This window comes from Podarcis erhardii (genome assembly GCF_964252035.2).
Source record: "Podarcis erhardii genome assembly, chromosome: 10".
In the NCBI taxonomy this organism is placed as follows: Eukaryota; Metazoa; Chordata; class Lepidosauria; order Squamata; family Lacertidae; genus Podarcis; species Podarcis erhardii.
This window is the reverse complement of record NC_138500.1, coordinates 17,080,940-17,105,028: the sequence shown is the minus strand read 5'-3', so window position 1 is coordinate 17,105,028 and position 24,089 is coordinate 17,080,940. Positions and strand designations below refer to the sequence as shown.

At 48.8% G+C, this 24,089-nt stretch overlaps 1 protein-coding gene across 7 annotated transcripts in view; it reads left to right on the top strand.

The window, feature by feature from the left end:
- Positions 1-24,089, top strand: part of CALD1 (caldesmon 1) — a 190,384-nt gene that overhangs the window by 127,099 nt on the left and 39,196 nt on the right. Inside the window, exon 1 of one of the 7 annotated variants that reach the window (XM_081879745.1) lies at positions 9,239-9,534. The exons of the other annotated variants lie outside the window; for them this stretch is intronic. Coding sequence (XP_081735871.1) covers positions 9,488-9,534 — 47 coding nt within the window. The 5' untranslated portion in view covers positions 9,239-9,487. Of the gene's footprint in view, positions 1-9,238; positions 9,535-24,089 lie in introns of those variants that run through there. 7 annotated transcript variants of the gene reach the window in all.

Below are 24,089 nucleotides of genomic sequence, written 5' to 3'. Positions count from 1 at the left end.
GCTGCCAAAGGATTCAAAATGCCACAGCAGCTAAAAATAACCTAAGAGAGAAAGCTTTTTTAAAAAATAAAAACAAAACAGTACACAGGTCTGTTGGCAGGGAGCTTTGTCACATAGATGCCACTTGTAAAAAAATAAAAATAAAGGCTTGCCAGTATGACCTAACACTGTCTGCTTCCAGGTGAAGTCTATATCGAAGCACCAATTGCCCTGATTTGCTTTCACAAAAATTGCATGGAGGTCATATTACTTCTCTCTCAATATTGTGCACTCTTGGCCGGAGTTTTCTTTCACTTTTCTTATTGCATAAAGTCTTTTTCTTCTTCTTGAGTGGATTTATTGTGCAAGGGCTCTGCTTAGCTATTGCTTTTTTATTGCAGTGTATCCACTTCCTTTGTGCGATAAGAAGGTACATTCTTACTGCACAAAGGGAAATGTATTTGTGTTGAGAGTCGGTGTGCGGTGGTGGTGAAGAGTGTTGGGCCCAGGACCTTGAGGCTGCAGTTCAAATCCCTGCTCAGCCATCAAGTTCACTGGGTGACCTTGGGCCAGCCACTATCCCTCATCCCTCAACCTAACCTACCCCACAGGGTTGTTGTGAGGGTAAAAGGGAGAGGGTGGGGAACCATGTATCCCACCTTGAGCTCCTTGGAGGAAAGGTACAATAGAAATGTAGTAATAAATAAACAGATGTTTACAGTGGCATAGCGTGGGGGGTGCAGGGGGGGCCGGGCGCAACATTGGGGGGGGGGCGCGCTCGCACTCGCAGCTCTCTGCCCCTACCTGGCTCACTCACTCTCTCTCACTGCAGTGCTGGCTGTGCGAATCCGATCCGAGCTGCCGGGTTGCCGCTCACTGTGGAGGGGGAGGGTGCCAGGCGTGCGTTGCGGTGCGGAGCGGAGAGAGAGCGAGGGAGGGAGGGACTATCTGGGGGAGGGACAGTGCAGCGGCCGCCCAGCGCAGCGCTGAGCGCGGGAGAGAACCACACCCGACCAGCCCAGGCAGCAGCAAGAAGAAGCTGGCAGCGGCGGCAGGTTAGGAGTTAGGGGGCGCAAATTACTTGCCTTGCCCCGGGTGCTGACAACCCACGCTACGCCGCTGAATGTTTACGTAAGCCACTTGGAGATCCTTTAGGGAACAAGTGACTAATCAGTTGAAAGAATAATAAAAATATACCTGTACCCAAACATGGGAGAGATTTGTGCAAACTGTGGCAGTCTGGAAGCTCCACGGAAAAAAATATACAGTGGACGCTCGGGTTGCGGGAGGCACGTTCGCAACCTGCAGCGCTGCATCTGTGCATGCGAGGGTCGCAATTTGCCGCTTCTGTGCATGTGCAAAGTGCAATTTAGTGCTTCTGCGCATGCGCAAGCACCGAAACCTGGAAGTAACTTGTTCTGGTACTTCCAGGTTCGGCATGGTGCGCAACCCGAAAATGCACAACCCAAAGCGTCTGTAACCCGAGGTATGACTGTATTTCAAGGCAGATTCTGGCCCCATCCTGAAGATACTATTGATTTGCTTATTTTGAATACTTAAGGAAATCATAGAATCATAAGGCTGGAAGGGGCCCTGAGGATAATCTGTTCCAACCCCCTGCCATGCAGGAATATGCAGCTGCCCCATACAGGGATTGATCCTGCAACACCGGACATCATCAGCACTATGCAACCAACTGAGCTATCCAGGCTGCATCAAGGAAGCATTGCTATATCACTGTAGCCCTGAGAAGCTGTCAAAGATTAGAAAAGACCCTCGGAATAAAACCATGCTCAAACCTAATACAGGAGTAGATATGACGCGGTATCCATATGGAACCAGCGTTATGCAGGCAGCTCTTCCTGCCCCTCCTCCTGCTGTTTCCTGGTGTCATAGACTGAGAAGCCAAGCAGCTGGGTCCTGTTCAACCATACATCTATAGTGTTGTAATGCCACTTCAAACAGTGATAGCTTCCCCAAAGAATTATGGGAGGTTGTGTTTTGTTAACGGTGCTCAGTGGCGTAGCGTGGGTTGTCAGCACCTGGGGCAAGGCAAGTAATTTGCGCCCCCTAACCCTGGATTTGCGCCCCCTAACCCTATCCCTAACCCTAACCCCCAGATGTTGCGCCCGGTGTGGCCGGCCCCCCCTGCACCCCCACGCTACGCCACTGACGGTGCTGAGGGTTGTTAGGCAATCCCTATTCCCCTCCCAGAGCTACAGTTCCCAGAGTTTCATGTGAAGAGGGGTTGACTGTTAAACCACTCTGGGAATTGTAGTTCTGGGAGTGGTGTTGGGGTTTTCTAATAGCATCCATAACAAACTCGGCTTCTATCAGCCCTAGCTAGCATGGCCAGGAATAATGAAATAATGAAGCCAAGTTACAGGGAACCAGGCAGAGGGCCTTCTCGGTAGTGGCACCCGCCCTGTGGAACGCCCTCCCACCAGATATCGAAGAGAACTACCACCAGACTTTTAGAAGACATCTGAAGGCAGCCCTGTTTAGGGAAGCTTTTAATGTTTGATGCATTACTGTATTTTAATACAGTGGTACCTCAGGTTAAGTACTTAATTCGTTCCGGAGGTCCGTTCTTAACCTGAAACTGTTCTTAACCTGAAGCACCACTTTAGCTACTGGGGCCTCCCGCTGCCGCCACACGATTTCTGTTCTCATCCTGAAGCAAAGTTCTTAACCTGAAGCACTATTTCTGGGTTAGCGGAGTCTGTAACCTGAAGCGTATGTAACCTGAAGCGTATGTAACCCGAGGTACCACTGTATTTTGTTGAAAGCTGCCCAGAGTGGGTGGGGTATAAATAAATTATTATTATTATTATTATTATTATTATTATTATTATTATTATTAGTTCCACAACATCTGGAGGGCCACCGGTTCCCCATCCTGTCCACCACATGGGATCTGGACATGTAAGCTACAGTATTTCTTGAGGGATGCTTCAGGTGGCCGCTCATTGTAATAAGCTTTGATTTCACCCAACGGCTTCCACTTAATGATTTTAAAACCAGTATCTCTATGCTGTATTGATATAGCTCTGTAAAGGAGTGTGGCTCTATAGTACATTGTTGGAAGGCCTCTAAATTAACTTACCGCCAGACATGACAAGGAGATCATTGTTCTAGGCTTTGTATAATGTACCCCACCACCAACGGTACAGCAGTAAAAACAACTCAAGGAAACACTTGGATGGAAATAGTCTTCCTTTCTATCACAGATTTATAAAATATTACGTTCCTTTGTTGCTGGATTTTGCATCACTTTGTGGACTGCCGACATGGAAGTTGGTCCTAGGAAATGTGGTTTTCTAATCAAGTTTCAGTTTGCAGTGAGAGAGGGAGCCGATATGATATCTTGCTACTCCTTTCTTATAAAGGAGAGCTGCCAGAAGGCAAAAAATATGGAAAACTCCATTTTCTGAACTCTCTAGTGGAATGCTGTTCTGATAGAACAGGGCTCCATTATGTTCTATGAGGCTATTATGTTTTGGAAGAAGGGAGAGTTTAAAAAAAAAAAAAATGTGCTCGCTTCAGCAGCACATATACTAAAATTGGAACGATACAGAGAAGATTAAAAAAAAATTATAATAACAGGTACATAGACTGTTCACGTGAAACCTATCTAGATATTTCTTCAGGTGTTTAACAACCGTTAATGTCCTAAACATTGTGTACCAGTAACTGAGCGAAAGCCTGTACTTCGGATTAAATTCCACTTTGCCCTTCAGATTTTAGTTGCATTCAACATTTATAAGTCACTTTCCCAATAAAACCACCCAAAGCTGTATACAGGAAGTTAATACTATTCAGCAACAATCTTAAGATGGAGAATATGAACCAATAAAAGCAGCAACCATAAGTAAAAACCTGGTAATCTGTTCCAAGGCAGTAATCAAAGCTCATGGGCTGTGACTTTTTTGCTTGATGGCTTCAACTTTATGTTTTAAAACAGTGGCCAAGCTGCACTGATATATCTCCACTAAAGGAGACGCATCCATTTTTGATCTGCTGGTGGAAGGCAGGGAACAAGGAAGCCTACTTCCTTGTTATGGGCTTCCACAGGGCAATCTTTTAATGGAATTGGGGCCAGCACTAAAAAAGCCCTGTCCCATACTTTTGGCCGATTTCCCTTTATACACTGAAAGGACATGGAGCAGACCTCCTTTAGATACCCCAAGAGACCAGGGTGGTTGATATGGAATACAAGCATGGAGATACTTATGTAGTCATCCTTTCCAGGACCCCCCCCCCCCAATCTAGCATAGACATACAGGCTACTAACCTCTAGTGAAAACATTGCCCTCGACTGATCAGTCTTGTTGAGGAGGGAGAAAGCCAGTCTTCTGTGTTTCTGTGCTGTCTGTGGAACAAAGGGTTTCCCTTCCTCAGAGCCAGCATGGTAACTAAATGACATATGAGGAATGGAGAGATCTGCCCCTGCTTCTATCAATCTGCTTATTTGCCTGCCAAGAATTCTCTGTTGTCTGTGCCTCTACCATCTATGCCTTCTATGCCTTGCAGGGGATTGGACTAGATTGCTCTAGGGGTCCCTTCCAACCTTACTATTCGGCTTCTATACCAGGCAAGGCTGGTCAGTAGCATGTACAGAGGTACCTCGGGTTACATACACTTCAGATTACATACGCGTCAGGTTACAGACTCTGCTAACCCAGAAATAGTACCTCAGGTTAAGAACTTTGCTTCAGGATGAGAACAGAAATTGTGCTCCGGCGGCGCAGCGGCAGCAGGAGGCTCCATTAGCTAAAGCGATGCTTCAGGTTAAGAACAGTTTCAGGTTAAGAACAGACCTCCAGAACGAATTAAGTACTTAACCCGAGGTACCACTGTAGTTCTATTTCCCTCCCTCCACAAAGAACAACAAGGTTTTGTTTTGTTTTTGCTCTTTCGCTGATCAGCTCTCCATAGCAATATTTCCTTAAAAAAAGAAAACTCTGGTGTTCTATTCAGAGATCTCCCATATAGCATGCAGTTTAGCTCACAAATTAAATGGGATTGAAATTGGATTGTAATTGCCACTGAACCTCAAATTGCTTCCAATTGCTTTGAATATGCAGGTGCTTTCCCTTGCTGCTGCTCCTGCTGCCTATTCCCTGTTTAATTAGCCAGATAAGAATCTGCCGCTCCTTGCAATACCCAGAATTAAAAGGCTAAAGAAAGCTCTCTTAAAAAAGAAAGCATTTGAATGGGACTCAATACAGAAGGCTGGGTTAGCAATGTATGTTATAAAGGCAGAGTTCCTGTGTATTCTGCAACAGCAACAAAAAGTTGTGACAATCTTGACTTTCCCAGGTAGTGAAGAGTTAATAATATTATTTAAACAATGAGCAGATGTTAATGTCATTATGCTGGATTTTTAACAACAAACACATTTCTTTTTCCTGCACAGCGCCAATAGCTTTGTGGAGCCTTTGGCAGATAAGGCTGTTTTCTGAGAAGTGGTACATGGCTGGAGTTTGTGTGTTTGTTGGAGAAGCTGGCATCTCTGAAATAAGGCAGTTGTATTTGTATCTATTTCCCCCTTCCATCTTCAGTGTAAAGTTCAACGGAGGATAAATACCATGTTTACCTGGAGGTGAAAATAACAACTTTTTCTTTAAAAACAACACGTTTATCTAGTAAGCTACGATATTTGAGATTCCTGGCACTTTGCATCTTTTCCTCTCCAACAGACCCTGTGAAAGCATGTGAGGACTGAGTTCGAATTCAGACGTGAAATGTCGTTAAACACATGTACCAGAGTTCATTTGGAGAAATTGTTGAAGGAGAAATGGTGCTACAGATGTACAAATAAATGACAATGAAAGCAAAAGTTTCCCTTTTACATGAGCCAACTTTCAGGTTTTAAAAATAAATTAAAGCCATTTAGCAATATTCAGTGTGAAAATCTTGTCCTGATCCAGAAAGAGCGGCTGGTACTCAGATCCCCCTGTTTAGACTTTGAGTTGCGCATGCAAAAAAAGGTGAGGCTTTTATGCTATTCCCTTTCCTGAATTCCTCCATGTAATACCAGGGTTATTGGCACAGTTCCCATCTCTGGAGCGAGGCTTCATATACAGTGCGAAACAGATGCTTGATGCTATCAGCTGCCCCTTACTGCTGAAGGTAAAGCCAGGAGATTAAATCTAGGCCCGCCCTCCCCTTTTGGAAGGTGATTGGTTCTGCCACCTTTGACGCTGCCAAACATTTGTTGGGTGGACATTCATGCTGCCTACTAATACATGCAGAAAGAGTTCTCATTTCATTTTAAAAGAGGAAACACAGCTTGCATGTGTATGAAATCAAGACAAAGTCTCTGCCGTATTTCATACAGTGGTACCTCGGGTTAAGTACTTAATTCGTTCTGGAGGGCCGTACTTAACCTGAAACTGTTCTTAACCTGAAGCACCACTTTAGCTAATGGGGCCTCCCGCTGCTGCCGCGCTGCCGGAGCACGATTTCTGTTCTCATCCTGAAGCAAAGTTCTTAACCTGAAGCAGTATTTCTGGGTTAGCGGAGTCTGTAACCTGAAGCGTATGTAACCCGAGGTACCACTGTACTGTGGCCTGAAATTATGTTGCTTAACTACTATTGCAGATAATTTGCTGAGTGTGCCGACTCTTAATGACACTGGTGGGACATACCCAACCCAATAGCTTCCTTAGAAAGGCAAAAGGGGCCATTCCCTCAAACAGGACAAGGCTCTGAGTTCAAGAGACCACATTGGCTGCAATTCCTGGAAGACCTGCTCTTCACCTTGCAGGTCATTTCCCCCAGACCTGGGAGGGTGGGGCCTGGACTGACTCCAGCTACAAAAACTGAAGTTGATTAACAGTTTCTGGGGCTGGGGTATTTAGTGGATTTTGTTGCTGGGCAGTTGTTGCTGTTTTAAAAAATATATTTTAGATCTTATTATGATCTATGTAGAAATTATTCAATTTGATTGTGTACTCTTTGATATTTCATTGTTTATGACTACTTTTGTTATGTTTGTAATTATGTGATTTTTGTTTCATGTTGTAAGCTGCCTTGAGCATGTTTTGAACTACAGCAAGGCAGCAGACAAATGAAATGATGTACATATGTAAGTTCTGCATCTCACCGTAAAGAACTATGTCAAGTTCCCTTGGGGCAAAACTATATTTAAGTTGTAACTTAGCTCCTGGAAAATCCTCATTTCCATAGAGGGTTGAACTGGACATGCCAACAAAGAGGTGCTCAGATGTGAACCTTTGGGCTTGTAAAATCAGTCTCACATGAATGATGAGCTTTCAAATTCTAATAATAATAATAATTTATTATTTATACCCCACCCTTCTGGCTGGGTTTCCACAGCCACTCTGGGCAGCTTTCAACAAAGATTAAAAATACATTAAAACATCAGTCATTAAAAACTTCCCTAAACAGGGCTGCCTTCAGATGTCTTCTAAACATCAGATAGTCTTTGACATCTGATGAGAGGGCGTTCCACAGGGCGTTCCACCACTACTGAGAAGGCCCTCTGCCTGGTACCCTGTAACTTGGCTTCTCGCAGCAAGGGAACTGCCAGAAGGTCATTGGCGTTGGATTTCAGTGTCCAGGCAGAACGATGGGGGTGGAGACACTCCTTCAGGTATACTGGACCGAGGCCGTTTATTCTAAATTCTTCTGCAGTTCAGATCAAAATCAGAGCTAGAAAAGTATTCCTGACACTTACAGAAGGGGCATAGCAGGAGTAGAGAATCTTCTTTGCATGCAGAAGGTGCCAATTTCAGCCCTCAGCATCTTCAAGGAGGCTTGGGAATGTTCCCTAAAACTGGGTGGGATTCAACTGAAATGCAGAGGTTTCCAATTAGCCAAATCCTGAACACCCCTTGTATTTCCAAAGCCAAGCCATAAACCTCCTACTTTTGAAAATTTGGTATGTCTATGGTAGTTTTTTGTTGTTGTGTGAATTGTGCCACAGGCCCCCTGTGTAGGTTACAGACTCCTTGGGGTCTGTGGACCACCAATTCAAAGGTAAAGGGACCCCTGACCATTAGGTCCAGTCGTGGCCAACTCTGGGGTTGCAGCACTCATCTCGCTTTATTGGCTGAGGGAGCCGGCGTACAGCTTCCGGGTCATGTGGCCAGCATGACTAAGCTGCTTCTGACGAACCAGAGCAGAGCACGGAAATGCCGTTTACCTTCCCGCCGGAGCGGTACCTATTTATCTACTTGCACTTTGACGTGCTTTCGAACTGCTAGGTTGGCAGGAGCTGGGACCGACTAACGGGAGCTCACCCCGTCGCGGGGATTCGAACTGCCAACCTTCTGATCGGCAAGTCCTAAGCTCTGTGATTTAACCCACAGCGCCACCCGCATCCCTGGACCACCAATTGGGAACCACCAAACTAATAAGTCCCGTCCATGGAAGCCCAGTGCAAGGACTTAAGTTTGTGCAACAGGGCTTTCCCCTTCCTCTGTCCACCCCTCACAGGCTCCCTTGCCCCCAAAATCAGCTCTGTGAGGGGTTGGGAGAACCCAGAGGGTGGAGAAGGGAGCATTGCTGTGTGTGGCAAAACAAAATGCTTGCCTTGACATAACTATTGCCTTGGTGCAACATAAAATTTGGCAAAATTGCATGCAAAATATTAGCAGACATTTACTGGTGAATTTCCATGATTATAAAAAAGAAGAAGAAAACCCCCCTGCAAACTGCTACAGAAATGTGGAAAAATGAACTTGAGACTGGAAAAGGAGAAACTGAAATTGACAGATTTTCTTATCCCTAATTCAATCTATAACCATGCATAACTGAAAAAAGTATCTTATACATCTGGTGAAGTATTCTGTGTCCCACAAAAGCTCCTTTCACAAGAAAAAAAAATGTATTTAAGATGCCCTGGGCCTTGTGCTTCTGCGTGTTTGCTGTTCAGACAGGCTTTTGACCTGAAGCCCTGCTGTTAACACACATGCTGGCTTACCTGGAACGCGGCTCCTGCTGCAAACAGGGCATTTGCAAGTAAACAAACACCTTTGCATTGTGTTTCACGTCCCAGCAGCTCAGTGCTGGCTGCAGGCAAACCCAAACCGAAGAAACCTCTATGCAGCAGACCGGTATCTGCTTACCGGTGACATCACAGCGGAGCAGCTGGGAGAAACCTGTAGGATCCTTTCCAGTGTTTGCAAAGGCCTGAGCTTTGCAAATGGGGCTCTATTAGAGAGAATGCAGTAAAGGTAGTGCTGGGGGTGGGGGCAGCTTGGGATCACGTGATCCCAGTGCAGATGGGACTAAGTGGTTGGAGGATTCGGGCTAGAGAGTCAGTAGAACAGGGCACAACATATAATACACCAAAGGGTCGTTCCAGAGCAGTTAGCTGACAGGGGAGGGAGCGAAAGCAGCCAATATCTTCTCTGGCTGCCTGAAGGCAAGAGGAATATTTTTGCTCCCTCCTTCCACACCCTGCTCATTCCTTCAGCTGCTCCCTCCGAGGCTGTCAGCCGGCAAAGCACCATTCTCTAATCCCTGCATTCCGGGGATGATCAGCGGAGCCTGTTGCAGGAGAAACCTATCAGGTCTTTCCATGTGAGTTCCTGATTTTTGATGCTGTATGTGTGTGTGTGGGGGGGGGAGTTTCTAACTTTTCGGTTTGTGGGGTTTTCCTCGTGAAGTTGGAGAAAAATTGGCTCTGATGGTTCGAAGAAGCAGAATAGGTTGCTACATGTGGGGAGAGCTGTGAGCCAATGCTTTCAATTGTCTTATTCCGTCCCTGCCCTCCTCCACCCTCTTTTGCTGTAGTCAAATTTTGCTTTCTTGTAAAAATGGCCACAACTCTGTATGCATTCAGAAAAGATCTAGCAATCAAATTTCAAATGAAAATTGGCTGCTTAGTTGTTATAGAAGTTGCTTTCGTCTATGTGAAATTTGGAGGCTGCTTAATCTCCTGGTAAATACTAGACACTGATTAACTCCAGGGGCATAGAAAGTGATGTAGTATCTGGTAGTATGATATTGAGAGAGGAGTTGTATCACGGCACTGCATGTTTTAATTGCTGCTATTGGCAAAGTGTTCTTTCAATTTTAGGAATTTGCAGAAATGTTATATGGGGGTATTAATCAGGGTACAGCAGACTCTAGCAATCAAATCAAAACTGGGGGTAGTTTAGAAAGCCTGTTTTCATGATGACAACAATGTGACCCACATGACTGCAGAGAGGTGAACATTGTATCCCTTAAACATTCATAAATAACCAAACCCTCAAAGGATCCAAATGTGTCAGTTTTAGTTACCATGGTTATTTATTTATCATTTATAACAATATTTGTATACTGATGTATCATAAAAATATATCACAGCGGTTTATGGCGGTTTGCATAAAACCAGACAATAAAATCACAAGTTAAAAACAAGTTTAAAGGAAAAAGAAACTAAAAACAAACATCATTAGGCCATTGTGGGAGATGCACTCTTAATTGCACACACAGGCCTGGTGGAATAGAAGAATTTTCAGCAGGCCTTTAAAAGTTGGCACAGAAAAGTGCCCATGGAATCTCTAGTGGCAGGGTGTTCCAGAGGACTGGGCTGATAACGCTAAAAGCCCCATTTCTTAGTTTTTTAATTCACGGTGGATTTTATGGCATGATTCATAATGTGAAAATCTGCAGAGGTAATTATACGATTTCCCTGCAAAAGGAGACTTGACAAGATTACATACACTGAATCTGGATAAATTGATGCATAGTGGTAGATATTTCTTCCAGCTGAATGAGATGAGTGGGAAACGACGACCACGTAGACAGTTAACCACAGGGGCTCATTTTTGTCTTGCTAAAGTCAGCTCAATTTGGTGTTTCCACATAATTCTGTGATTCTTCCATCGTATCTCCAGCTATCAGCTCAACCCTTCCCACTCATTCATCACTCAGCTTTGTCAGAAGGTGACACATGCTCATATCATGATTGAGGGTCACCAGGCTGCCTGACTCAAAGCCTCCCAGTGTCTCTCTCCTGTTAAAGGGATAAAGGCTCAGACAGGTATCTAGACAGTGACTTTGTTATCACACGGAAACTGGACTCGGGCAGCAGACAGAAAACGAAGTAAATATTAAACATTCCTTCGATACTTACATGTCCCACAACATTGCACCAACGAGGTTCACAAGTTACTCAACCTTTTGTGAATCACAGGTAATAAAAAACTTACTCAAGCAAGTCAGATTTGCAGCAGGACCTAGCAGACTCAGTGGCTCCAAATCCCTGACAGATTGAGTGAATCCAACCAAATTCCTTGATTCTGGATACTTAGATTTATATCAAACTGCTGGGTTTTTCTGTTTAGTTTTGTTTTAACAGAGCTGAAGTCAGCTGAAGCTGCTGTGTCAAGCAAAGGTTATGTATGCAACACGTCAACTTGGTACTGCAACCTATAAAATGATAACCTGATATTAAATGCAAAAATGCATATATGGCCTTTCTGTGTGAGAACTGAGCCCAAAATGGCCCCAGGAATGGGTTCTTCGGGATCTCTTTTTAGTATGCAACGGGACTTGCAGAAAATAAAAATACAAAATAAAGTTGCAGGGTAGAGTGCTCTACCATACCTACGTTCGGGATGTTCCATTCCATTTCTCACTCAAGATGGTTTTCCGCTTTCCACCCAGCTGTCAGCCAGCATGCTCTAGTCACTGGGCATACTCAGACTTCAATGAGGGTCTTGGCCCCCACCCCTTAGGGGTTTTGTACTACTGCACACCTTGGGGTTCTCTCCCCAGCCTGCTGATACCCCCTTGATGTGCATGGATGGTGCCATCTAGGCTGCCTAATAATTGGCCCTCTACATGCATTTGTTATTAAAATATAGGATAATATACAGCATTCATCTGGTGATTTTATGAGTGCTTTTAGCACCTCACTTACATTGCGTTTTCACAACAGTTCTGCACAGTGGGTCATTATTATTGTCCCTATACAGTGGTACCTCAGGTTACAGACGCTTCAGGTTACAGAACCCTAACCCAGAAATAGTACCTCAGGTTAAGAACTTTGCTTCAGAATGAGAACAGAAATTGCGCAGCAGCAGCAGCAGCGGGAGGCCCCATTAGCTAAAGTGGTACCTCAGGTTAAGAACAGTTTCAGGTTAAGAACGGACCTCCAGAATGAATTAAGTTCTTAACCAGAGGTCCCACTGTAATTAGAGATGGAGGGCTGAGGATAAACACAATGGCTTCTTGAATGTGCTGTAGTAGTTAGTTTTGCTTGGACTGGGGAGAACCAGGTGGATAATCCAGGAAGCTCACGGAGTCCTTGGGCCGCTCGCTATCTCTCAGATCTGACCTACCTCACAGGGTTGCCATGAGGACAAAATGGAGCTGGGTGGGAACAGGACTTTGTGCAGCAGCCTGAGTTCCTTCGAGGAAGGGAATAAGAAATGTAACATTGCCTACTGAGCAGAGGCAGCAATACACTGCATAGCCCTTACTGGGGAATAGCAGCAGGGCAGGGTTCACCCCCCATGCCCTGTTTGTGGGACTCCCACAGACGTCTGGACGGCTGGTGTGGGAAAGAAGATTGGGGACAAAGTCAAAATTCGGGGATCCTGCGGGGATCTTCTTATGTCCTTCGAGAAAAGACAAGTTAGAGGCGACATGGCAGAAGTGTACAAAAAAGTATGGATGGGAAGTGGATAGAGAACCTCTTTCCTCCCTCTCTCATTAGGCTAGAACTTGTGGCCATCGAATGAAGCAGAAGGTTGGAGGGCAGAAAGCACCCAGTTAAACTGTGGAACTCACTGCCACAGGAGGCAGGGGTGGCCCTTGACTTGGATGGCTTTGAAAAACAATTGAATGGTTCCCAGGAGGATAAGGCTACTACCCTTGATCTCCATGTTCTGCCACCGCTGTTGGAGGCACCATGCTTCTGATTAAGGGTTGCTGAGAACTGCAGAAGGGGAGGGTTGCTGTTGTGCTCAGGCCCTGTTCACAGGCTTCCTGTCCTCACAGCATCTGGTTGGTTGCAGTGAAGGCAGAATGATGGAGTCGATGGGGCTTTGGTCTGATCCAGCAGTGCTGTTTATAAGTTCTTAGAAATGAGTGTTGAGCGGGGGACTTCTGAGCCCTAAAACGCAGCCTCTTAACCATCATTTGCATTAACTCTCACTACAGCATATTATTAGCAGTAGTATTTGTTAAATACTCCCCATTCTTCCCAAATGAGTTTACTGATAGCTATATCTCTACAAACAAGCTAGTTTGTCACCACTGCCTTTGTAGCCAGAGGGCTCTCGGTACAATGAATGAAAACTATTTCCATTCAGGTAGATATATTTGTGTATGTGCCGGTTTCCACTGGTCTCTCTAGAGGTTTATCTCTCTCCTGATTGAAAAAAATAATATTTCCATACAGAAGTATTTGGTTGTGTGTGTACGCGCTTTAATAATAATAATAATAATAATTTATTATTTGTACCCCGCCCATCTGGCTGGGTTTCCCCAGCCACTCTGGGCGGCTTCCAACAGAGATAAAAAATACACTAAAATGTCACATATTAAAAACTTCCCTGAACAGGGCTGCCTTCAGATGTCTTCTGAATGTCAGGTAGTTGTCCATCGCCTTGACATCCGATGGGAGGGCATTCCACAGGGCGGGCGCCACCACCGAGAAGGCCCTCTGCCTGGTTCCCTGCAACTTGGCCTCTCGCAGTGAGGGAACCGCCAGAAGGCCCTCGGAGCTGGACCTCAGTGTCCGGGCAGAACGATGGGGGAGGAGACGCTCCTTCAGATATACTGGACCGAGGCCATTTAGGGCTTTAAAGGTCAGCACCAACACTTTGAATTGTGCTCGGAAACGTACTGGGAGCCAATGTAGGTCTTTCAAGACCGGTGTTATATGGTCTCGGCGGCCGCTCCCAGTCACCAGTCTAGCTGCCGCATTCTGTATTAGTTGTAGTTTCCGGGTCACCTTCAAAGGTAGCCCCACGTAGAGCGCATTGCAGTAGTCCAAGCGGGAGATAACCAGAGCATGTACCACTCTGGCGAGACAGTCCGCAGGCAGATAGGGTCTCAGCCTACGTACCAGATGGAGCTGGTAAACAGCTGCCCTGGATACAGATTTGACCTGTGCCTCCATGGACAGCTGTGAGTCCAAAATGACTCCCAGGCTGCGCACCTGGTCCTTCAGGGGCACAGTTACCCCATTCAGGACCAGGGAATCCTCCACACCTGCCCGCCTCCTGTCCCCCAAAAACAGTACTTCTGTCTTGTCAGGATTCAACCTCAATCTGTTAGCCACCATCCATCCTCCAACCGCCTCCAGACACTCACACAGGACCTTTACCGCCTTCACTGGTTCTGATTTAAAAGAGAGGTAGAGCTGGGTATCATCTGCATACTGATGAACACCCAGCCCAAACCTCCTGATGATCTCTCCCAGCGGCTGCATGTAGATGTTGAAAAGCATGGGGGAGAGGACAGAACCCTGAGGCACCCCACAAGTGAGCGGCCAGGGGTCTGAACACTCATCCCCCACCACCACTTTCTGAACACGGCCCAGGAGGAAGGAGCGGAACCACTGTATGACAGTGCCCCCAGCTCCCAGCCCCTCAAGACGGTCCAGAAGGATGTCATGGTCGATGGTATCAAACGCCGCTGAGAGATCCAGCAGAACTAGGAAACAGCTCTCACCTTTGTCCCTAGCCCGCCGGAGATCATCAACCAGTGCGACCAAGGCAGTTTCAGTCCCATGATGAGGCCTGAATCCCGACTGGAAGGGATCCAAATGGTCCGCTTCTTCCAGGCGTGCCTGGAGTTGTTCAGCAACCACTCGCTCAATCACCTTGCCCAAGAATGGGAGGTTTGAGACTGGGCGATAATTGGCCATTGTGGCCGCATCTAAAGATGGTTTTTTAAGAAGCGGTTTAATAACCGCCTCTTTCAGCGGGTCTGGGAAGGCTCCCTCACGGAGGGAAGCATTCACCACCCCACGAAGCCCATCGCCCAGTCCTTCCCGGCTAGCTTTTATAAGCCAGGATGGGCAAGGATCCAGGAGACAGGTGGTTGGCTTCACTCGTCCAAGCAGCCTGTCCACATCCTCGGAGGTAACAGATTGAAATTGATCCCACACAACTTGACCAGACAGGACTCTAGCACTCTCCCGCCCCGGCCCTGCTCCCACGGTGGAGTCTACTTCTTCCCGAATCTGAGCGATTTTATCTGCAAAAAAATTTGCAAAATCATTGCAGGAGAACATGTGGCCCGTACTGGGCCCCGATGTTACAGGTGGTTCCGCTAAATTGCGAACCACCTGAAAGAGTCTCCTGCTGCTGTTTTCTGCAGATGCAATAGAGGCGGTGAAGAAAGTCTTCTTCGCCGTCGCTATCGCCACTTGGTAGGCTCGACGTTGAGCTCTAACCCGTGTCCGGTCAGATTCAGAATGAGTTATCCGCCACCGGCGCTCTAGCCGTCTCAACGATTGTTTCATTGCCCTCAGATCCGTGGAAAACCACGGGGCTCTCCGGGCTTCATGCAATCGGAGAGGGCGCTTCGGAGCCAAACAGTCAATAGCCCTGGTTAACTCCACATTCCAGCGGGCCACCAGGGAATCGGCTGAAAGGCCATCAACATGGGATAAAGCATCCCCAACCACTCTCTGGAAACCATTTGGATCCATTAAGTGGCGGGGGCGGACCATCCGAATCGGTCCCACCTCCCTGCAGAGGGGATGGGTCGCGGAGAAGTCCAGTTGCACCAGGAAGTGATCTGACCATGGCACTTCTTTCGTTTCGCTTTTACTTAGTGTCAGATCACCAACATCCGTAGAGGTAAACACCAGGTCCAAGGCATGTCCGCGGCTATGGGTTGGGCCACACTTATTCAGGGACAGCCCCATGGAGGCCATGCTTTCCACGAAGTCCCGAGCGGCCCCTTGTAAGGTCGTGTCGGCATGGATGTTAAAATCCCCTAGGACGACCAAGCTAGGTGTCTCCAGGAGAACATCCGCCACGACCTGAAGCAGCTCGGGCAGGGAATCCTTGGTGCAGCGGGGAGGTCGGTACACCAAAAGGAATCCTGTACTGCCCCTATTGCCCAACTTCCAGAACATGCACTCAGAAAACTGGGTCTTCCCAATAGGACGCCTGGTGCAAACTAATGACTTCCTAAAAATCACTGCAACCCCCCCTCCCCGCCCACATGACCTGGGTTGCTGTGCGTAAGAGAAACCTGGTGGACAAGCAGCGGCAAGGACAGGCCCATCTGCTTCATCCAACCAAGTCTCTGTTACACATGCCAGGTCAAGTCCTCCATCCATGATCAAGTCATGGATGGCAGTGGTCTTATGAGTCATTGACCTGGCATTGCACAGCAGCACTTTCAGGTCATGTGGGTATCCCTTGCTGATTCTAGTATTCATCCGGTCAGGACCAGACCCAGAGGCAGGGATAGTCCTCAGACAACGACTAAACCTGCCTCCTCTGTAATGACATGGTCTGGTCTTAGCGTAACTCCTCCTCCTACCCGTGATCACTGAGATCGGTTGTCCCAGTGCATTCCCCCCTGTGAAGCATATCCCAGCCATTTTATGGGCTGGGGCCCATTCCCCGGCAGCCCTGACCCCTCCCCTTAAGAACAAAATAACCCCTTTAAGAAACAAACAAACAAACAAACAAAAAAAAACCACAAATAAGACAATATAAACAAAAAACAATAGAAATTACAAAAATTACAAAAACATAAAATCAAACAAATTCCCAGGCCCAATAAACATCTACCGCACCCCCCCCCCACATACAAAAAATTCAAAATTAAAACTTTTAAAACATTTTAAAAGCACTCTGCACCCCTCCAGCAGTAACAGCAAGTGTTCCAGTGAGGCCCGTCAGGCCCTGCCCCAGGCCAGATGGTGAGTGGCAGGAAGGAGCAGGGCCCTCAGACACTCACATGCAGGAGAGTCCTCCCGGGCAGCAGAGTCCAGCAGTCCTTGTGAGGCCTCAGGCCCCGCCCCAGGCCAGATGGTGAGTGGCAGGAAGGAGCAGGGCCCTCAGACACTCACACGCAGGAGAATCCTCCCGGGCAGCAGAGTCCAGCAGTCCTTGTGAGGCCTCAGGCCCCGCCCCAGGCCAGATGGTGAGTGGCAGGAAGGAGCAGGGCCCTCAGACACTCACATGCAGGAGAGTCCTCCCGGGCAGCAGAGTCCAGCAGTCCTTGTGAGGCCTCAGGCCCCGCCCCAGGCCAGATGGTGAGTGGCAGGAAGGAGCAGGGCCCTCAGACACTCACACGCAGGAGAATCCTCCCGGGCAGCAGAGTCCAGCAGTCCTTGTGAGGCCTCAGGCCCCGCCCCAGGCCAGATGGTGAGTGGCAGGAAGGAGCAGGGCCCTCAGACACTCACATGCAGGAGAGTCCTCCCGGGCAGCAGAGTCCAGCAGTCCTTGTGAGGCCTCAGGCCCCGCCCCAGGCCAGATGGTGAGTGGCAGGAAGGAGCAGGGCCCTCAGACACTCACACGCAGGAGAATCCTCCCGGGCAGCAGAGTCCAGCAGTCCTTGTGAGGCCTCAGGCCCCGCCCCAGGCCAGATGGTGAGTGGCAGGAAGGAGCAGGGCCCTCAGACACTCACACGCAGGAGAGTCCTCCCGGGCAGCAGAGTCCAGCAGTCCTTGTGAGGCCTCAGGCCCCGCCCCAGGCCAGATGGTGAGTGGCAGGAAGGAGCAGGGCCCTCAGACACTCACACGCAGGAGAATCCTCCCGGGCAGCAGAGTCCAGCAGTCCTTGTGAGGCCTCAGGCCCCGCCCCAGGCCAGATGGTGAGTGGCAGGAAGGAGCAGGGCCCTCAGACACTCACATGCAGGAGAGTCCTCCCGGGCAGCAGAGTCCAGCAGTCCTTGTGAGGCCTCAGGCCCCGCCCCAGGCCAGATGGTGAGTGGCAGGAAGGAGCAGGGCCCTCAGACACTCACACGCAGGAGAATCCTCCCGGGCAGCAGAGTCCAGCAGTCCTTGTGAGGCCTCAGGCCCCGCCCCAGGCCAGATGGTGAGTGGCAGGAAGGAGCAGGGCCCTCAGACACTCACACGCAGGAGAATCCTCCCGGGCAGCAGAGTCCAGCAGTCCTTGTGAGGCCTCAGGCCCCGCCCCAGGCCAGATGGTGAGTGGCAGGAAGGAGCAGGGCCCTCAGACACTCACATGCAGGAGAGTCCTCCCGGGCAGCAGAGTCCAGCAGTCCTTGTGAGGCCTCAGGCCCCGCCCCAGGCCAGATGGTGAGTGGCAGGAAGGAGCAGGGCCCTCAGACACTCACACGCAGGAGAATCCTCCCGGGCAGCAGAGTCCAGCAGTCCTTGTGAGGCCTCAGGCCCCGCCCCAGGCCAGATGGTGAGTGGCAGGAAGGAGCAGGGCCCTCAGACACTCACACGCAGGAGAATCCTCCCGGGCAGCAGAGTCCAGCAGTCCTTGTGAGGCCTCAGGCCCCGCCCCAGGCCAGATGGTGAGTGGCAGGAAGGAGCAGGGCCCTCAGACACTCACATGCAGGAGAGTCCTCCCGGGCAGCAGAGTCCAGCAGTCCTTGTGAGGCCTCAGGCCCCGCCCCAGGCCAGATGGTGAGTGGCAGGAAGGAGCAGGGCCCTCAGACACTCACACGCAGGAGAATCCTCCCGGGCAGCAGAGTCCAGCAGTCCTTGTGAGGCCTCAGGCCCCGCCCCAGGCCAGATGGTGAGTGGCAGGAAGGAGCAGGGCCCTCAGACACTCACATGCAGGAGAGTCCTCCCGGGCAGCAGAGTCCAGCAGTCCTTGTGAGGCCTCAGGCCCCGCCCCAGGCCAGATGGTGAGTGGCAGGAAGGAGCAGGGCCCTCAGACACTCACACGCAGGAGAATCCTCCCGGGCAGCAGAGTCCAGCAGTCCTTGTGAGGCCTCAGGCCCCGCCCCAGGCCAGATGGTGAGTGGCAGGAAGGAGCAGGGCCCTCAGACACTCACACGCAGGAGAATCCTCCCGGGCAGCAGAGTCCAGCAGTCCTTGTGAGGCCTCAGGCCCCGCCCCAGGCCAGATGGTGAGTGGCAGGAAGGAGCAGGGCCCTCAGACACTCACACGCAGGAGAATCCTCCCGGGCAGCAGAGTCCAGCAGTCCTTGTGAGGCCTCAGGCCCCGCCCCAGGCCAGATGGTGAGTGGCAGGAAGGAGCAGGGCCCTCAGACACTCACATGCAGGAGAGTCCTCCCGGGCAGCAGAGTCCAGCAGTCCTTGTGAGGCCTCAGGCCCCGCCCCAGGCCAGATGGTGAGTGGCAGGAAGGAGCAGGGCCCTCAGACACTCACATGCAGGAGAGTCCTCCCGGGCAGCAGAGTCCAGCAGTCCTTGTGAGGCCTCAGGCCCCGCCCCAGGCCAGATGGTGAGTGGCAGGAAGGAGCAGGGCCCTCAGACACTCACACGCAGGAGAATCCTCCCGGGCAGCAGAGTCCAGCAGTCCTTGTGAGGCCTCAGGCCCCGCCCCAGGCCAGATGGTGAGTGGCAGGAAGGAGCAGGGCCCTCAGACACTCACACGCAGGAGAGTCCTCCCGGGCAGCAGAGTCCAGCAGTCCTTGTGAGGCCTCAGGCCCCGCCCCAGGCCAGATGGTGAGTGGCAGGAAGGAGCAGGGCCCTCAGACACTCACATGCAGGAGAGTCCTCCCGGGCAGCAGAGTCCAGCAGTCCTTGTGAGGCCTCAGGCCCCGCCCCAGGCCAGATGGTGAGTGGCAGGAAGGAGCAGGGCCCTCAGACACTCACACGCAGGAGAATCCTCCCGGGCAGCAGAGTCCAGCAGTCCTTGTGAGGCCTCAGGCCCCGCCCCAGGCCAGATGGTGAGTGGCAGGAAGGAGCAGGGCCCTCAGACACTCACACGCAGGAGAATCCTCCCGGGCAGCAGAGTCCAGCAGTCCTTGTGAGGCCTCAGGCCCCGCCCCAGGCCAGATGGTGAGTGGCAGGAAGGAGCAGGGCCCTCAGACACTCACATTGCATTCGTGTGTTTGTGTGTTCCTAGTTTTCCACCACTGTGAAAAATATTTTCTCATTTTAAAGGTGTTGTTTTCCCTCACCTACTACCTAACTTTTTCCGTGCCATTTTTGGATGTTTCACCCCAAATCCAATTGGCTCTCAAAAGGATGGAGTTTCGTAGACTTAGACTTTGCCTACGTTATCATTGGAGCTTCTTGTGTATTCAGCAGTAAGACATCCCAAAAAGTAAAAGTGAAGGTGTACCTGTGGTTTATTTAAAAATATATATAATTGGCTTTTAAATGGCTTTCAAGTGTCTTTTCATCAAAATTTCTTTCACAGTAGTAATCAGTTCACTCATGAGAGTTCTACCTTCTTTGGAAGGAATGGAGGGATAGAAATTTGGCAAATACATACGCACAAGGGTTTTACAATGCATCAAGGAAGGCAAAACCTGAAGAGCCGGGAAAATTCCTTCCCGGCTCCAAATACGGCAACCCTTACAAACTATAGCAAAGCCCACAAAACATCCTGGAAGGAAAGGTTTACGACACCAACACAAAGGCAATAACGAGCAGCGGGTGGGTGATGCTCCCGGCCGAATGTGCTGCCGAGAGCAGCGCCAGCCCCATTATATAGGCTGGGAGCGGACCTGAATGAAGACTGCCACACTCGGGTCCACTCCCCAAGCCCCGCCCCCCAGACTGCCGTGGATTGGATCAAATCAGGTCTGGCGGGAACCTGTGATGCTCCGCAGTGGCTGGGGGAGGAAGCAAATGGCTGCCACACAACAGGTCACAACCACCGCCCACCCTGAACTGGTAAGGGGCGATTTCTATCATAATTGAATATTGATCCTTCTGGATACTTTGCTCGCGTTTACTTTGGCTTTCAAAGAATCCTGGCTTAGTGTTGAATTGGTTTAAAGCAACGCCCAGTCAGCGTATAAGCAAGCTGACCTCAAGCTATGTGTAATGAATTTAATACAGTTTAGTCCATAAAATGAGAGGTGCAGGGTTCAAACTTGCCTCAGCACCAACTAAGAGTTTGCTTCCTTGGTAATCAGGCAAATACACTTGGTATGTGCTGAGAGGCACTCTGTATTTTACAGGTTACAGGATGCAGATCTGAGTCCTTGCTAAAATTATCAACAAGATAAGATTACTCTCTTTTTTTAAAAATAAAATCTCTCTCTTTTTTTTAATTGGTCACAAATTCTGATGCAGTTGCACAAACCCAAGTGAACTCCCAGGCTTTTATTTCTTCCCTGTTCCTTTTAATTTCCGATGCGTGCTTTATTTTATTTTGCTTTTTTATTGCTGATGTGCAGCGTATGTTCGCAAAGTAAACTTTAGGGCCCAGAGGTTGATAACCGAGATTGTCCGAATAAGGGCAAATAAAAAATGCACAGCTTTTATTGGCGAGGTCAAAGAAATGAGGCAGTGCATATATTAACTCCCTCTCTCACTGAGGAGGATATGGTGTGGTTTGGCCTGCGCAGCGGTGGTTTGGCTTAGCTGGTCACGAGTCAGTTTGTTCCACTGTTGAAATCCCTTGTAGAGTCGATGGTCACGACATTATAGCCTTCCTTCCTTCCTTCCCTCCCTCCCTTCATTATATTTTATGTATCTGCTCAATGAGTCACTCACTGGTGCAGTGAACAAAGCTGAAATACCTGGAGCCAGAAGATGCTGCCAGAAAAACTGTTGTCCCACCGTGAATTGGGGGCTCCTCCCCGTTTATTGAGCATTCACCATGATTTGCTTGTACAAAGCTTACCTGGACTTTATTGAGGATGTGCGGGGAAGCTATATGACAATGATAATTCATCCTCTATCTGCCCTGATTTGCTTGCGTGATGCTTATACACCACAGATCCATTATATCCTCACAAACAACCCTGCAAGGTAGCTTAGGCTGAGAGAGAACGACTAGCCCACCCAAGGTGACCCAGTGAGATCCATGGTTCATTGGGGATTTGAACCAGGATCTCCCCAGTCCTTCTTTCCAACCACAGCACCACACTGATAATGTGCCCATTTCACAGAAGTAGAGGTGTGTGCTGTGAAGGTCAGAACTATCGGCGCATAATGCTCTCCCCCGTTCATTTTTGATGTGCAGAAAGTTACTTTTATACATCATTACTGAGTGGTGTGCAGATCCACATCTTCAGCTGAAGCAAAGCCTAGGTTTGTGTCTCGGTACAGCATCTTAAAAAGCAGAGACATCACCTTGCCAACAAAGGTCCGTATAGTTAAAGCTATGGTTTTCCCAGTAGTGATGTATGGAAGAGAGAGCTGGACCATAAAGAAGGCTGATGGCTGAAGAATTTATGCCTTTGAATTCTGGTGCTGGAGGAGACTCTTGAGAGTCCCATGGACTGCAAGAAGATCAAACCTATCCATTCTTAAGGAAATCAGCCCTGAGTGCTCACTGGAAGGACAGAAGCTGAGGCTCCAATACTTTGGCCACCTCATGAGAAGAGAAGACTCCCTGGAAAAGACCCTGATGTTGGGAAAGATGGAGAGCACAAGGAGAAGGGGACGACAGAGGACAAGATGGTTGGACAGTGTTCTTGAAGCTACCAGCATGAGTTTGACCAAACTGCGGGAGGCAGTGGAAGACAGGAGTGCCTGGCGTGCTCTGGTCCACGGAGTCACGAAGAATCGGACACAACTAAATGACTAAACAACAACAACAACTAGCACATCTTAACCATCATCCAGGTCCCTTTGCATCTTTCATTCCTCTGTTTCTCCTTTTCCTCTGGAGTTTTGCACACTGCTGAAATTCAGTGCCAGCTGGGATGCAAGCTGGGAGATAGTATTTTTTTTATAAATACATAAGGGGTGTGCATAGGGGCCCTTCCATCTGTGCTTTTCACAAGATCAGCCACCCTGCTTTTAAGGCAAGGATGTGCCCTGCCAGATACTGTTGGATTCCCATCAGCCATGACCATGCTCTCTGAGGATGACGGGAGTGTGAAGCCTAGCAGCATCAGGCTCCCGCTTCTGTCTTTGAAAGGTAGGGCAAATCTGGTCCGGGGCTCCTCTTTGCTGCTATTCTGCTGATCTCTGTCAACTGGACTTCTTCTGACCATCCTCCACCCCCTGCCCTTTCCCTCAGTGCTTCCTCCTGGAAAGGAGCTGGAATGTGAGGGAAAGTTTTCAGATGGGTGTCACGGCAGAAAGGGAACGCAAAACAAAAATGTATTCCGCTTATTTTTGGTGCTTTGAAAGTGCCCGTCAGTAGCACAGGAAGGAGGAGGAGGGTGTTTTAAGAGTGCCAAATGGAACAAAACAGACAGCGAAGAATCTTCCCCGTCTGCTGCAGCACTTGCAGTGAAGAAACAATACCACATTTTTTCAGTGTTATCTCTTCCTTTTTGCCGCTGGGATGGATCGGTGGGGATCTATGGAGCATGTTTAGTTGGCTTGGTTTCCCAGATTTGAAGACTCAATGGTTCTAGTTTTAAAAGCTGTTCTCTGAAACCATGAGAGCTAGAAACTGAGCAGGAGTGTAGATAAACAAATAGACAAATGTAACATGCTGTTTATGTATTTCTTCACCTTTTTAAAACTACCTGAATGGGGAAGAACTAGAGTGTTCCTTGTGGAAGCAGCAGACCTTCTATATGGTCAGAAAATGCTTCTGCCCTACCTTGAATCCAGAGTCAGGATTCTGATTTGGGCAGAGCTCATGCTCACTTCAAGCCTGAACTGCAAGACCTGTTTGCCAGAGGTTGAAATAAAGGGATGCAACAATGTTTTCTTTGTTCCAAACGGCAAAGATCTTGTGTAGAGTTCTGCTTTGATCTTTCACCCGAGGTTCTACAAAGCCTACTAAAGTGCAGTGTGCGTTCTTTCGACGTAGCGTGAGTCATTTGCAAGTGTGCTGCAAAGTGCTCGTTAGCTTTAAACGGACCTGAGCTGTGCAGTGCAGTCTTCTGCACTGATTTAGCAGCTGGACTCAAAGACTTAACAGTTGATAGCATTGGTTAGAAAACTCCCGTGGAGTTAACAGTAGCCAAAGGGAGAGAGAGAACATCAAATCAGAGTTCGTTGTGGGAGAATAGAAATCAGCCTTAGCATTGAGAAATTCCCACCTGACAAGTCTATATACATAGCGGCCAAATAGGAAGACTCTCCCCAAATGGCGTTGCTAAGTTGGTCACTGCTGCCCACTTGTGTGTGGCCTAGA